The sequence below is a fragment of the Pelobates fuscus genome, chromosome 7 (assembly GCF_036172605.1).
Source record: "Pelobates fuscus isolate aPelFus1 chromosome 7, aPelFus1.pri, whole genome shotgun sequence".
NCBI lineage: Eukaryota > Metazoa > Chordata > Amphibia > Anura > Pelobatidae > Pelobates > Pelobates fuscus.
The window spans coordinates 54,783,590-54,799,547 of NC_086323.1; the positions used below are offsets into that span (position 1 = coordinate 54,783,590).

Sequence of the window (15,958 nt, forward strand, 5' to 3'; positions counted from 1 at the left end):
TAGATTTATATTTTTTCTATTCTCCTTATACCCCTGGTCTGCTACAGATGGTCTTTTTTATTATCCTGAACTGACAAAGCTACAGCCTGCACTGCCTTACTCTGTATTCATTATCCCTATATTCGCGTAGAACTACCAGATTTTCCTATACAGACATTATAGCTACACTCAGGATAAATGTTTTGTAAATATGTACATTATTATTTCTGTTTGAATTTTCCTTTTCCTTTTCTTTTTGTTGTGGTGACTTTTTTCACCTCTTAATCGCTATATTAAAAGTTATGTTTTGTTTTTATGGTTAAATATACATAGGACAATGGGAAGAATGTCATTACTGTGAATGAATGTGGAAGAAATCAGTTAAGCCCTGGGCCCCAAACTACAAAAAGTGCGTTGTTGGTGTTAGTAGGTCTATGGTTAGGGTTGGTTACAGCTAGGGTGAGAGCTAGGCTACTACCACTACAACACATTGTAAGGTAACATATTGTACAGTCTGCTTTAGCCCCTATGTTAAAGGAAAGCAGCCATAACATTTTACTATCATTATTATGGAAAATAAACAATTACCTGTAATGGAGTCTATGTGTTGTTTTTTTTTTTATGTAATGCATATTATAAGTAAATATGTTTGCAGTACATCTCCTGGCTTTCCATTGCTTATGGAGTTGCAACCACAAAAGCTGAATGTTGTGGGTATGATGGATGAGTGTTTTGTGTGTGTGGGAGGCTTAGTGTGGCTGTGTGTGGTAGCTGAGTATTGTGTATGCACAAAATGACGAATTGAGTGCTGTGTGTGTGGGATGGTCTGTGTGTGAGTGAGAATTAGGGTGGCCCCTCTCCTTTTTATCTTTTGGCTATCTAAGACACTCTAAGAAAGATTTCTGGTGTTCTAGTGGTGAAGTATGTTGTCTGTACTTTTCTTGGGTGCATAGATTATTCTAGTCCCAGAACTCAATCACTGACTCAGAGTTCTGGCTGCACTGAGATTGCAAGGGAGAACCTTAAGTGTTCTGCACCTGACAGAGAACACGCTCCTTCAATATAGCGAGGGGCACATGGCCGAGCAAGGAGATGTCATGCTCTCCCCGCTGGCAGAAAAAGGAAGGAACACTCTCAGATGCAGATGCCAGCAGTGGCCCATCCATTTAGGTACCAATAACATAATAAGATGACAATTTTATTCAATAAATAATAAAATGCATATTTGCTTCAAATCACTTACCTGCAGTGACACAACAGATATAAAGATATTCACCTGGTGGGAGCTTGGATGCTGGCTCTTTAGTCTTTTTTGGGGTAGATGAGGGATCAGATGTTTCCGAAGGTGATTCTTCACTTGTAGCAGGTGATGGCACTGGGATGGGTTTAAAAGACCCAGTCCATTTCCCATGTTTAGAGGATCTCACTCCATTCCTTGTAGATTCCTCATATTCCTCCAGACCCGGCAGCTTCTGTACTCTAACCACCCCTCCCTCGATGGGCACTACTCCAGCATGGATAGCAGATTTGCATATGGGGGAATCCTAACAAATGCAATACAGATTTTATTTTTGGTCTGCAAGCTATGAAATGTGCTGGTCATTTTTTGGCATCACAGACAGGGCTATTTACTAAAATGAGAATTGTTTGAATTCAAAGTAGATTTCAAAGTGAATTTAAATTTAAGGCAAAAGTAGAAAAATTAAGCATTGCTAACTTGCAGATTTTATTCAGTTTAGTTATGTTGGCCTTCAGTTTGAAGTCGAGTTCTCAACAATTTTTTACTTTAGTGAACAACCCTGAGTGGGTACAAAATCAGTCTAATAATATTCCTTGTTACAATGTCTTACAGCTGTGTAGGTGCCAGTTCCATAAACGGTGCCTTTCGTTTTGTGGCAATCCTCAGGACATATGACACTGAAAAAAAAATAAAGATATAAAAAAAAAAACATTTTCTCCTGTTTCCAATCTTTGTTATGTAAACCCCAATTCCAAATTCTGCCCTTACAGATCTGTCATGCAGTCTGCAGTCAGTGATCAGATAGCCATTGAATTTTTGTGGGGGCAGTTTCCTGTTGACCCAAAACATATGCATTATTTGTGCCTGGAATCCATGGTGGCTTTTACTATCCATTTAATTTTTACTTGATCCCCCAATTACCCGCAATTAGATTTACAACTTACTCTGTGGTTGATTCTGTTAACTCGTCAGCGGTCGTAGAGCATGGAGCTGGTCGAGCTATAAAAGACAGCGTGTTACATATCAATTCTTGAGTTAAACTAAATGTGGGAGTGCAAGAACACATGGAATAGTTAAATGACTGCACATATCATCTTTTTTAACCCTTCCTAATAATGTACAGTACTTAACACTTTTGATTGCTTTCAATCATTGATGATGATGATTGATTAGTAATTCTGAGATACTGTAGTCTATAGAGAGTAGTTATTACTTTTTATAGTCCTATTTTAGGCACTTCTTAAACCTTCCACTACCGATTCATTTTCATTTTAATTAGTAAAATTAAAGAAACAGTAAACGCTCATTAAATGTCCCTATAGGAAAGCATTCAAGCCGAGTGCTGACTGCACTTAGACTGCAAAGGAGAACTTTAAGTGTTCTGCACTTGACAGAGGTACAATATAGCAAAGGGGCACAGGGCCAAGCCAGGAGATGTTTTGATTTCCCTGCGGGCAGAAAACAAATAAATCTCCAACAGATTCAGGTGTCAACACTGGCCCACCTATTTATGTACCAATAAAAATAATAAGATGGCAATTTAAATTGAATTAAAAAGTTAATAAAATGTGTATTTGCTTTAAATCACTTATCTTCAGTGAAAAAAGGCAGTCACCTGGTGGGAGCTTGGATGCTGGCTCTTTAGTCTTTTTTGGGGTAGATGAGGGATCAGATGTTTCAGAAGGAGAGTCTTCACTTGTAGCAGGTGATGGTACTGGGAGGGGTATAAAAGATCCAGTCCATTTCCCATGTTTAGAGGATTTCACTCCATTCTTTGTGGATTCCTCATATTTTTCCAGACCTGGCAACTTCTGTATTCTAACCACTCCTCCGTCTCTGGTCAATGTTCCAGTATGAATAGCAGCTTTGCACATGGAAGAATCCTAAGAAATACAATACAAATATTCCTTTGAGAAAACAATCTTTTCAGCAAGCTATGGAATGTGCTACTCCTTTATTGGAATGATGACACATTGGGGTAAAAATCAGTCTAATGACATTTATGTTATAATGTCTTACATCTGTGTAGATGCCATTTCCATAAACACTGCTTTTCTGTTTGTCGCAGTCCTTAGGACATATGACACTGAAAAAAAGTAGAAATATAAGGAAACAAGTTACTTAATGGTATGATGCTTTTTTATGTATATCTCTAGGTAAGAACACAAATTTAAACCCTGACCCCAAAATTCCAGTGTGTCAACTAGTATGCATTCAGAGATCAGATAGTAATTGAACTCTTGTTTGGGCTGTCTCCTGTTGAACCCAAGCAGATGCAAAACACGTTAAATATTTCTGCCTGGACTGCATGTTGGCCCCTTATCTATCTATTCAATTTTTACTTGATACCCAGTCACCCATTATTCGTTTTTATAACTTACTCTGTAATTGGTTCATTTAACTCAGTTGCAGGTGTGGAGCATGGGTCTGGTCGAGCTACAAAAGACAGAGCATTACATACAAATTCTTATGTAAAACTAAATGGGAGAGTGCATTTATACACACGTATTAAGTCACAAAAACAGCAAGAACTCCTTCAATAATTACATTGGAAAGACTGCGCATATCTTTTCCATAAAAAAAATAAAATAGAATTATGTAAATGTAAACACTTTTCAATTTTTTTAAATTATTTATTGTTTATAGATAGATCATGATGATAAAATGTTTTCGAAAGAACACCATAACCTCATCTTCCATATGCTTATCTTCCAATATTTGAGTCAGGCTTCAAAATATTGACATTGATTAAATTGATTTGCTAAATAGAGTGGGCATAGAAAAATAATGAACATTGTCAGAAGCTTTGTTTATGGGTATTTTTTTTAGAATTTAGAAAGAAGCTTGGTTTGGTCTTCAGGACCTTCCTTTTCGCCCCTGCTGCTCTTACATCTACATGATTATTCAATAAATTGAGGATTCAGAGGGGGACACGAAGTGAATTTCAAATTTTAGGCCAAAGTAATGCAACTGGAAGCATGGTTGAATAGAATATTTCCATTTTGGCTATGACCCTAAATTTGAAATTCACCTTGGATTCTTACTTTAGTGAAAAACCCTGATAATGATTTCGGTTAGAGAAGAGGCAGACACTGCTTTCTTAAAATAAACGTATAAGGTACATTCAGAAAATATCTGTGTATATGCATATATGTTTTCCATAGATGTAATAATTTAGATTGTACAATTTGAAGGCACTAGGGGTGCCTGTTTTCAGCACTTATATGTGCATTTTTTTGTTTTTAGCTTAAATAGGCTGATGGGGAGAACTAAAGGGGCACTATCAATTAAACAGCATTTGCAATAAAGGAAGTGTAAACATTAGAGGAAGTATTTAGGGAAGTTGTGCAGTCACTTGCAGGGAGGTGCAGGGAGGTGTCAATAGGACAGTAAAAACAAGGTGATGTAATTCGTAAATAGCAGAGAATTGAACAGTAAGACTGCAGATTCATGATCTATACATCAAAACCACTCCATTAAGCTAAAGTTATTTTGGTGACTCTAGTGCCCCGATAAGTACCAATAGCCTAAGTCAGTGTCCTCTGTAGTCCATTCAGCCCTAATGGCAGAGCTGCAGGAAAAGTTTAAGAGTGTGTAAACCTCATTGCTGCCCCAGCTCCTCCTATGTCTGTGTGTGAGGCTGGACAGGAAGAGGAAGGGTTCAAACATTACATTCTCATCTGTCCACTAGTAACCATAGACATAGAATACATAGACGCCGCCGCACGTCTATGGCATTCTGTGCTGAGCGGCGAGATATGCGGTGGCCATCTTGGACCGGTCGCCGCTCTACTGAAGCTATTGAAGAAACCTTGGAAAACCCATCTCACTAGAGGTAAGTGAAGGATTTGGGGCACGTATAGCCCTTATTGCCCCTACTCCTTAATACCCCTACCCATGTCATTAATGCCCCTACCCCTAATCCTTAATACCCCTACACACACAGTCTTAATACCCCTATCCCTAGTCCTTAATATCCCTACCCCAACCCCTGTGGTGTTAATACCCCTACCCCTACAGTGTTAATACCCCTGTGCTGGGGTAGGGGTATTAAGGACTATGTGTGCTGGGATAGGGGTATTAACACTGTGTGTGTAGGGGTATTAAGGATTAGGGGTAGGGGCATTAATGACATGGGGTTGGGGTATTAAGGGGTAGGGGCATTAAGGGTTATAAGTGCCCCAAGTCCTTCACTTACCTTTAGTGAGATGGGCTTTCCAATGTTTCTTCAATAGCTTCAGTAGAGCGGCGACCGGTCCAAGATGGCCGCCGCATTCCTCGCCGCTCAGCACAGAATGCGGCCTCTATGTATTCTAGACTATGTCTATGCTAGTAACAACACTTTCACACAGGAAATGCCTTTCAGGAAGAGCAGGGGAAGCTCTCAGTGGTGCACACTGTTGCAGCTCTAATATCATCAATTTGACTGGTCTACAGAAGACATAGGAGGGTGAGTACAAATAGCCCTACAAACTTCAGCACTCAAAGCCTAAACCTGAAAATAAACTCTTTACTTTAATCCTATATTTAACTCCTCTTAAAAATTAAACACGCCTTGTACACCACACTCCAGGCACCCAGACCACTTCTGCCCATTGGAGTGGTCTGGGTGCCAACTCCCACTACTCTTAACCCTGCAAGTGTAATTATTGCAGTTTTTTATAAACTGCAATTATTACCTTGCAGGGTTAACGCCACCTCTAGTGGCTGTCTACTAGACAGCCACTAGAGGGAACTTCCTGACTCATAGCACAGATTTTCTGTGCTAGAGCGTAGCTGGACATCCTCACGCTGTGTGAGGACCTCCAGCGTTGCTCAATTCCCCATAGGAAAGCATTGAAAATCTTTTTCAATGCTTTCCTATGGGGGGACCTAATGCGCATGCGCGGCATTGCCGCACATTCGCATTAGGACTCCGTCGACCGGTGGGCGGGATCAGTCTCGCCCACCAGCCGACGGAGTCAGAAGGAGGAGCGGCGCAGAGGAGGAGACAGCGACGAGGTCCCTCGTCGCTGCCTCAGGTAAGTGACTGAAGGGGTTTTCACCCCTTCAGCAACCGGGGATATAGGGGTGGGAGGGAGAGGGAACCTGCAGTGCCAGGAAAACGCATTGTTTTCTTGGCACTGGAGTTTTCCTTTAACCCAACTATAGCCATAAACTCGACAATCCTAACAGACTTGATTTTTTTTTTAATTACAACTTTAACTCCTCTCAAGCTGTTAATCTTCTTAACATTAACCACCCCTTTAACCTAACCACTTTTAACATTTTTAACCCTGCATGCATTTACACAGCTGTACAGACAAATTCACAAAAGGCCAACTCCCACCACCCTTAACCCAGCAAGTGTAATGTTTGCAGTTTTTATAAAAACGAGCTGGAAGTCCTCACGCTAAGCATGAGGACCTCCAGCATCGCCAGAATCCCTATAGGAAAGCATTGAATAATGCTTTCCTATTGGGAGGTCTAATGTGCGAGCGCGGCCATTGCCGTGGATGCGCATTAGGTCTCCCCCGCCAGCTGATGTTGTTATGGATAGAAATTAATATAGGTAAAATGTCTATTTACTTTGTATATCTGTATTCAGTATTTTCTCAAAATGGCTGCTAGAGCACCCCCTCCCATCGACTGAACACCTGTGTAACAAGATAGCGTCTCCATGCGGAGAAAAATCCCGAGATGATGGTGACATCACACTTTGGAGGAAGTGCATTAGATAAGACACTTAACACTTGAACAATTAAAGATGTATTTTCTCTGTTATCTTGCATTTTGCATATGATGTATTTCTGCCTTTATAAGGGGCTTGCCCCCCCCCCCCCCCCCCCGATGACACATTCCGGAGTTTTTCATTTATCTGAACTTGGTTTGATCTAAAACAATGTCGGCAGGGGAGGAGCATGGGCGGAGCCTGACCCAGCACTGATGGACATCGGCGCTGGATTCAGGTATGTCACTGAAGGGGTTTTAACCACCTCAGCAGCATGGGATGGGGTTTGGGAGGGAGAGGGGCACTGCAGGGTCCTGCAGTGCCAGGAAAACGGATATACATACATTACAAGCACAGTAAAGCACATGCATAAATGTATACATACACAGTATATAAATATGAATGTATGGTTTTTAGATGTTTTTAGGCCTGCAATGTTAAACTAATAAATTCATTATACTTACTTTACCTGCCTTATTTGGAGTTTGAGGAAAGGGGGACACCTTAGAATTTTGTGCCTACAGGCCCTGGATATGTTAATCCAGCCCTGTGTATCAAGCACTTTCTCTTAGAGAGTGCCCTGCTGCTGCACAGGTAGACATGGAGACGAGATATGTCATCAACTAACTGTGTCCTCTCATTGCTGAGAAGGAGTGTGTGGCCTGCACTTTCAGTGGGTACAAATCACTTTCAATGATTCAGCATTTAGAGTTATCTGCACCTTCCTGAGGTGCAGACCACAAGCTCCACCTACCAGATCACCATGGAGCAGAACACAGACCCCAGCGGAATTATCCACAAGGAAATTGGGATCAGAGTTGCTTTGCCAAAATATGCAGAGGTAAAGGGTGAAAACAGCATTTTTATTTTTTTTTCACAATTATTATAATGTGTGGGAATCTCATGATTGTTGTGGCCGATTTCTGGTGAGTGATGAGTTTACGTGAAGTTGAGAATGCTAAGCTGTCCAGTTTTAGCATCTTGGAAAGTAAGTACTTATTTTATTTTGTACTAATTTAAAGAGACACTATAGTCACCAGAACATCTACAGCTTAATGTAGTTGTTCTGGTGTCTATAGTCTATCCCTGCAGACATTTTAATGTAAACACTGCCTTTTCAGAGAAAAAAAAAGAAAAGGCAGTGTTTACATTACTGCTTAGGGACACCTCTAGTAGCTGTTACTCTGACGGCCACTAGAGGTGCTTCCTGGATCATTGCTGCACAACGTGTAGTACAGACATTCAGCGAGCGTCTCTATGCTTTGCTTAGAGGCACTAAATTATCCCCATAGAGATGCATTGAGTCAATGCATCTCTATAAGAAGATGATGACTGGCGCAGTGCACCATTTTGCAGCGCATGCGGGATAGCCTCCTAATGCTTTCCTATGAGAAAGCATTGAAATAACCAAGTTCGTTGACTTTGATGATCTAAGCCAAAGGGGCGGAGCTGGGGCGCAACCAGTGCTGACGCACAAGTGCGGCACTGGAAAAAATGTAAGTTGTATTCGTATTTAAGAGGGGCAAGGGGGTCTGGCCACCTATCATGTTTTTCTAACACTATTGGGTCAGGAATACACATTTGTATTCCTGACGCTATAGTGTTCCTGTAAATGCATTAGCTATAAATTGCATTAAAAGAATATGGGTTTCCTTTAACCCCTTAAGAACCGGACTGTTTTGGCCATGTTGTGCGTTAAGGACCAGGACTGTTTTAACACTGTTGTGGTGTTTGTGTTTAGCTGTAATTTTCCTCTCTCTCATTTACTGTTCCCATACAAATTATATATATATATTTTCAAGACAAGAAGGGCTTTCTTTACATACCATTATTTGTATCATGTCATATAATTTAATTTAAAAATATGTTCAGGTGAGTGCAACCATCCCCAATGTTTCATATGTAGAAAGGCCATTAGGCCTGAATTTTGTGGGAGGAGTAAGTCCCCTACACCCAACCCCTACTCACCTTTGACGTTCAAGTTCAAGTGTTATTCTACTTCCGGTTCGCGAGTCTTCACGTGTGCGTCACTTCCGGTCCGGACGTACCCTGTATCAACTGCACGTCTGAATCCTCCGTGCTACCAGCGGTCCTGCTCAAGTGCTACCGGCGGTCCCGCTCAAGTGCTACCGGCGGTCCCGCTCTGTACTACCGGCGGTCCGGCAGAATCCCCCGGTCTGCTTCCTGCCTAATCGTGAGTCCTCTCATTTCCGGTCCCCTCCACATCGCTCGGTGGTTCAGCAGGGGACCGGATCACTAATGACAGAAAATCTTACCGGGGACCACCCACGCTACCCTCATACCACGGTCTCTTTCTAAACACCCGTCGGGGGGTTCTACATCCCCCCCCCCTCACCCCCTCACGGTCTTAAAATCCGGGAAACGTTTTTTTTTTTTTTTATTATGCCAGGGGGATATATACATAAAAAATTAAAACTCATACTGTTATAAAAAAGCCATGCTTTTACTATGTGGGGAAAGAAAGTCTTGCCAGTTTCCATATTATGCATTTACACATGTATTACAAACGTTCATTCATACTTTTTCAAATATATTCTGTGTAGCTGTTCACATACCTAGTCTATTGGACTAACATCGCCACCTAGTGTTTTTTTATGGTATTTACTGTTATTCTGTAGTACATACAGCTTCCCTGCTAGTAATTACTATTTACATAGTATTTTTACTATGCCTTAAAACGTGCAAAATAATATCTGCCCTGTTAAAATAAATCTCTTTGATCTCCACAGATCGCACTTTGCCACATAGTACGGCAACATTGCAATTAAAAAAACTGGGGTTCTTATCCTTAAATCCAGTTTCCTTTCTACGCTACTGCCAACCGTTTGCTCATTCTATATTTCAAACCCTGCTTCTTGTCCTTTAAATCAGGTATAGTATTTATATGTTACTTTTATTCTCTGTTTGAGGTAACTCAGGCAGCCAACAAGTTACACTTGTCAACTCACTCTGCGCTCATGCGTTACGCCCACTCAGATTTACATCTGTCTCAAACCCTTAGGTTCTACTACGACAGCATCAACAACTTGCCCCGTCTAAATTCGGAGGAATCCTTGATAATTGTACCTTATCCAGGTATAGTTTTCTTTAAATCTTCAACATAGTACTTCAGTTTCCAATGAAAAGGCCACAGACAGCCTTCACGGTCCATGCCCCCTTCCCCCATTAACTCATATGGCACCCTTTCGCCACGCTCACGCAGATCTACATCTGTCTCAAACCCCTTAGGCTCTGCTACGACATCACGAACCACTGGACCTACACTGGAAGAAACAAGTCCACGGGTATAATCTCTATCAAGGTTAGTATCCTACCAGCACATAAACGCCAATTACCCCATAGTTGTTACGTGAACTGGCTCACAGGGTCTGAACGCCAGACCTAACTCACCGAGGCATTTACAAATCATCTCCCAAACCTCAACACGGAGGTACGGCCCTTCGCCCAAATCATAGTTAATCGCCTCATTCGCCCTTCTACAGGGCCGTATTCAGGGCCTCACTCGTCACGGCCACACGTTTTGAAACCTTTTAAATGTCACCGAGAGGCCAACATCCCGCCACCACATCCGTGGCAACATAATCCACTTCGCCCAAATCATAGATAGAGCCTCTCACCGCCACTTGGCATTAGCAGGGCCTCAACCGTCACTAGTCTAAGTTAAGTTTTTCGCTTCGGCAATAATCCTACAGTCCAGTTCATATAAGCTTCCCCCCCCCCCACCCACCCCTTGAAATAGTTTTCTCAGACGCCCCTACTAAAACCAACTCATTTAATTCATTTCTAGAATGTCACAAGACACATCTCCCATGGAGGAGGTACCTGATGAGGATATTATATCAACCCCTATCAGACCAGAGTCCCCAGGAGTTTCTCTCGCCCTGTCTACCCCTACGTCTTTGAGAGCATGGACAATACCTAAAATCACTGCCGAACGTAGGCTCAGGGGCATCCCCTTTCCGGCTACAGCCCGAAAGGCGGAATTATACAGACTGCTAACCAGCCAAGCCCCAGAGCCTAGGCCAGGCACAAGCTCTCAAAGCCAAGTTTCTGGCACTGGCATTGCTACCCAGGACACCCTCGCGGCAATCCTGGCCAACCTGCAGAACCTAAACAGCAGGTTAAGCAAGGTGGAAAGTGCCATAGCCTCCCCAGGTAACCTCCCTGTTCCTATAGCCCCAATCCCGGCTGTAACTATGGCACCAGCACCCGTACCTACACTTCCTCCTCCAGCTCCTGCTCCAGTACCGTCGCCTTTTGTGTCACCAGCTCACTCCGTCCCAGACTCCATTAGGAAAGAAATCCTAGATGGGAAGGACGTGTGTCTGGTGTCATTACTTATTGCCTCCCAAGACGCACTGGAGAACAGGGCTTATAATTTTGGCGACATCTCAGTGGTCCTAAAAACCACAGATCCAAGGCTCAACAAAAAATTGTCTATCCCCAATTTCGTGTTGGCCTTTGGGATATACCGAGATGTTATCTGCTCGGTATATCCCCACAGGAGAGAGGAACTGGACCTCTATCTCCATAAAGTGGTGGATTTGGGCGTTAAGTACGGGGGCTCATCTTTCTACGATTATCACAAATCGATATCAGCGAAAGCGGCGACCCATCTGAAACAGTTTAATGTCAGAATTAACTGGTGTCAGATGGATACGGAACTATTCTGTCGCCATTTCGCTGGTCTGAGGCCCCCGTCCTGCGCTATATGCAACTCCTCAACCCACTTGGCTGATTTGTGCCCTTCTATGGCTGACCCAGCCACCCCCTCTACCACCCCTCAATCCTCTTCCACTCCCCACCTTAAACAGGAAGGCGGCCAGAGGGACAAACTGGGGAGGCCCATCTCCTTTTTGGGGAAGGCGCAGGTGTGCAACAACTTCAATGCAGGTTCCTGCAGCGTTAGCGCTTGTAGATTGTTGCACATCTGCTCCATCTGTTTCAGGGCACACACGAAGACCATGTGTCCGGCCAGGTTGTCCCCTAACAAATGACTAACCGATGTTAATATCGACAACCTGGCCTTTTACCTGAAAGACCATCCAAGCAAACATCTGGTGGAGTACCTAATAACAGGGATTACTCAGGGTTTTTTCATGGGTCTCGTAGCCATCCCCCCAGGGATACTGGAATGCCCTAATCTCCTATCAGCCTGTCTAGACCCAGAGGCCACCGATCTTCTCCTCTCCACTGAAATCACTCAAGGCTTCATGATCGGCCCCTTCACCTCCTCACCGTTTTCCTCCTGGCGCACTAACCCTATCGGTATAGCTGTACACAAGTATTCTAATAAAAAACGTATGATTATCGATTTATCTGCACCGCACTCCTCTTTTGTTCCTAGCATCAACGCACTCATCCCCGCACACAAATTTTCACTACAATACGTTAAAATAGACGACGCCATACAATCCATCATGTCAACTGGCAGCAACGCTTGGCTTAGCAAAACAGACATTACCAACGCTTTCAAACTGCTGCCCATGCACCCATCACTTTGGCACTTGCACGGTGTTAAATGGCGAAACAGGTACTATTTTTCCACACGTCTCACTTTCGGTTCCAGAAGCAGCCCCAAACTCTTTGATATTTTCGCGGAAACGCTATGCTGGCTGCTTCTGAACATTATTAGGTGTCACACAGTCATTCACTACTTGGATGACTTCCTCATCATAGAACCAAGCACACGCACACCCACCGATATCCTCCACACCTCTGCACTTTTCACCACCCTCAGGGTACCTTTGTCTCCCGCCAAAACAATAGGCCCCACCACTAAACTCACTTTTCTGGGCATAGAGCTAGATTCTGCTAACTTCCGCGCCAGCCTTCCCACTGAAAAACTCGTCCGCCTGAGAGGGGAAATAGACATGTTCCTGCGGAGCGATGTATGCACCAGGAAAGAACTTCAGTCCCTATTGGGGTCCCTGAATTTCGCGATGCGCATCGTTCCGCAGGGCAGATCTTTCGTGTCCAGGCTCCTTTGCCTGCTTCACGGGGTACCGGACGACTGCCCAATTGCGTTGGACCAGCACGCCAAAGCTGACCTACTCATGTAGGGGCCGTTTTTATCCCTATGGAACGGTATCTCCATGTTTATCCCTCCCCTCTCAGACTCCTCTCCCTGCATTTACACTGACGCTGCAGCCAACACGGGGTTTGCAGCTATATTTGGTAATCACTGGTTTAGGGGTCACTGGCCAGCTGAGACGGATGCCTTGCCGGGGTTTAGAGAAACTTCAGCTCTGTTTGAGATTTACCCCATTGTGGCAGCCGCACACACTTGGGGTCACCTCTGGTCCGGCAAGGCAGTAAAGTGTTATTCCGACAGCTCGTCAGCTTGCGATATTATCAATAAAGGGCGCTCATCCTCTCTTACCATCATGCGGCTGATTCACAAGCTGACCTGGTTGGCAGCAACCGTCCAGTTCCACCTAATTTGCCTTCATATCCCGGGTATTCACAACACGGCTGCTGACGCTTTATCTCGATCTCAATTTCAGGTGTTTTTCCAGGCACTCCCATCAGCCCACCATCAACTATCCAGAACACCGAATTTTCACGAACTAATCTTGGACTAAACACACTTATGCACCACGCCATGACACTAACGCACCAAGCACTATCACCAAGCACTGCAATCACCTACACTAGGGCACTTAACATTTTCAATACATTTACTGCTGAATTTGGATTACAAGGCGATTTCTCAAACCAAACCATGGTGGCTTTTGCCTCCTTTTGCCATTTACATTTAAAACTTTCACACAACACCATTAAATTATACCTCACGGGGGTACAGCACCATAGCCTCACAAATTTCCCTAACAACACCCCCTTTTTATCATCATATCCCATAAAGAAAATCTTAAAGGGGATCTCTAAAGTATCAGTTCCATCTATCACCACCAGACTACCTATAGATGGGTCTATCTTTAGATTACTAAGCAACCTCCTCGACGAATCCCCGTTTGATCCCAACACTAACCTGGTGATCAAATCTGCAATCTATTTGGCTTTTTATGGGTTCCTAAGACCTGGGGAATTTACTGTTGTTTGTCAAGGGGATACCACTCACAGCCTAAAAACCTCACAACTCACAAAAATAGACGACTGTTACGTTCTCACAATCCCATCTACCAAAACAAATCAGTCCCTACACCCCACCATCATTCCTCTCTTTCCAACAGACAATGCTTGGTGTCCAGTCAAGACACTGGACACATTACGGTCAGCTTATAGCACACACCTACCAGACTCACCGCTATTACAACTACAAGGACACCCACTCACCACAGCAAAATTTACCACGCATGTAAGAAACTTACTGGAAAAATTGGGTTACAACCCAACTTCATTCTCCGGGCATTCCTTCTGTATAGGAGCCGCTTCAGCAGCTTCTAGTACTAACACCCCGGTCCACATCATAAAGAGACTGGGCCGCTGGAAGTCCTCCATTTACAACACGTATATTCCACGACCAGAAAGAGAACTTCGCCAGGCCTTCAGGAACTTGGTTATGTAATCAAATGCAATAAAGTGTGTTTTTTTTCGAACGTCTCTTTGCCCTCTTTTATTTACAGGCCCACTCGGACGTTGGTTTCGGCACACCACAACCAACTTTTATCTCTTACACTATCCATTACATATTAAATTCCGAGCACAAGTAGAAAGGCCATTAGGCCTGAATTTGTGGGAGGAGTAAGTCCCCTACTTAAACACCCAACCCCTACTCACCTTTGACGTTCAAGTTCAAGTGTTCCCCACCCACCAGCACCCTTAGAACATACAATTCTCCTTGGTGGGCCCTCTTTTATTTACAGGCCCACTCGGACGTTGGTTTCGGCACACCACAACCAACTTTTATCTCTTACACTATCCCTTACATATTAAATTCCGAGCACAAATATATATATATATATATATATATATATATATATATTATATATATGTACATAAATTTTTACACAAACCAAGGTAATCAATATGAGGTATGTCCAGTCTTTTTTAGTAGCCAAAGTTAGCATTTAGATTTGTTTGTGTGTTAAAAATGCAAAAAAATATTATGAACGCTAACTTTGGCCAGTGTTTGTGACTAAGTGGCTACTAAAAAAGACTGAACATACCCCATTTGCAATACCTTGGGTTGTCTTCTTTTGCAAATGGTATGTCATCATGGGGGTAATTCCCAGTCCTGGGCTACCATACGCTCTCAAAGGCAACATAACCAATCTGTCAAATTTCAATGTAAAAAAAAAAAGGAAAATCAAACCTTATATTTGACCCTGTAACTTTCAAAAACACTATAAAACCTGTACATGGGGGGTACTGTTATACTCTGGAGACTTCGCTGAACACAAATATTAGTGTTTCAAAACAGTAAAATGTATCACATTAAGTATATCATTAGTGAAACTGCCGTATGTGTGTGAAAAATGCAAACAAATTTCACTGACAATATCATTGCTGTGAAATGTTTTACTGTTTTGAAACACTACTATTTGTGTTCAGTGACGTCTCCTGAGTAAAACAGTATCCCCCATGTACAGGTGTTAGGGTGTCATGGAAAGTTACGGGGTTAAATACAGTGCTAGAAAATTGAATTCTCTGGACTTTCGGCCTGTGTTGTCAGGCAGGTCCCTCAAATTGCAATCATTTAAATTACTTCAAATCACTTAATTATGTTGAAATATTACATAAATATATATGTAGAATTTAAATATATATATATATATATATATACATAGTTATATATTTGAAGTCTACGTGTATATTTATGAAATTATTTATGTAATTATGTATATAGATATATATATTTAATATTTTTATTTATTTATATATACATAGATATATAAAGTGTATTTTGATATAAATATATATATATATATATATATATATATATATATATATATATATATATATATATATTAATATCAAAATACAGTTAGAATAAAATTATATCATTTTAATTATTTTATTTTTAATTGTTTTATTTATTTTTATTT

General features: G+C 42.2%; 1 protein-coding gene across 1 annotated transcript in view; it reads right to left on the reverse strand.

Moving 5' to 3' along the window:
• The window catches only part of LOC134569139 (uncharacterized), a 161,566-nt gene that overhangs the window by 84,934 nt on the left and 60,674 nt on the right, over positions 1–15,958 (reverse strand). Inside the window, exons 27-32 of the mRNA XM_063428046.1 lie at positions 3,601–3,655; positions 3,239–3,305; positions 2,835–3,102; positions 2,164–2,218; positions 1,830–1,896; positions 1,256–1,523 (exon numbers count right to left, since the gene is read on the reverse strand). Of these exons, the coding sequence (XP_063284116.1) occupies positions 1,256–1,523; positions 1,830–1,896; positions 2,164–2,218; positions 2,835–3,102; positions 3,239–3,305; positions 3,601–3,655 (780 nt within the window). The remainder of the gene's footprint in view (positions 1–1,255; positions 1,524–1,829; positions 1,897–2,163; positions 2,219–2,834; positions 3,103–3,238; positions 3,306–3,600; positions 3,656–15,958) is intronic.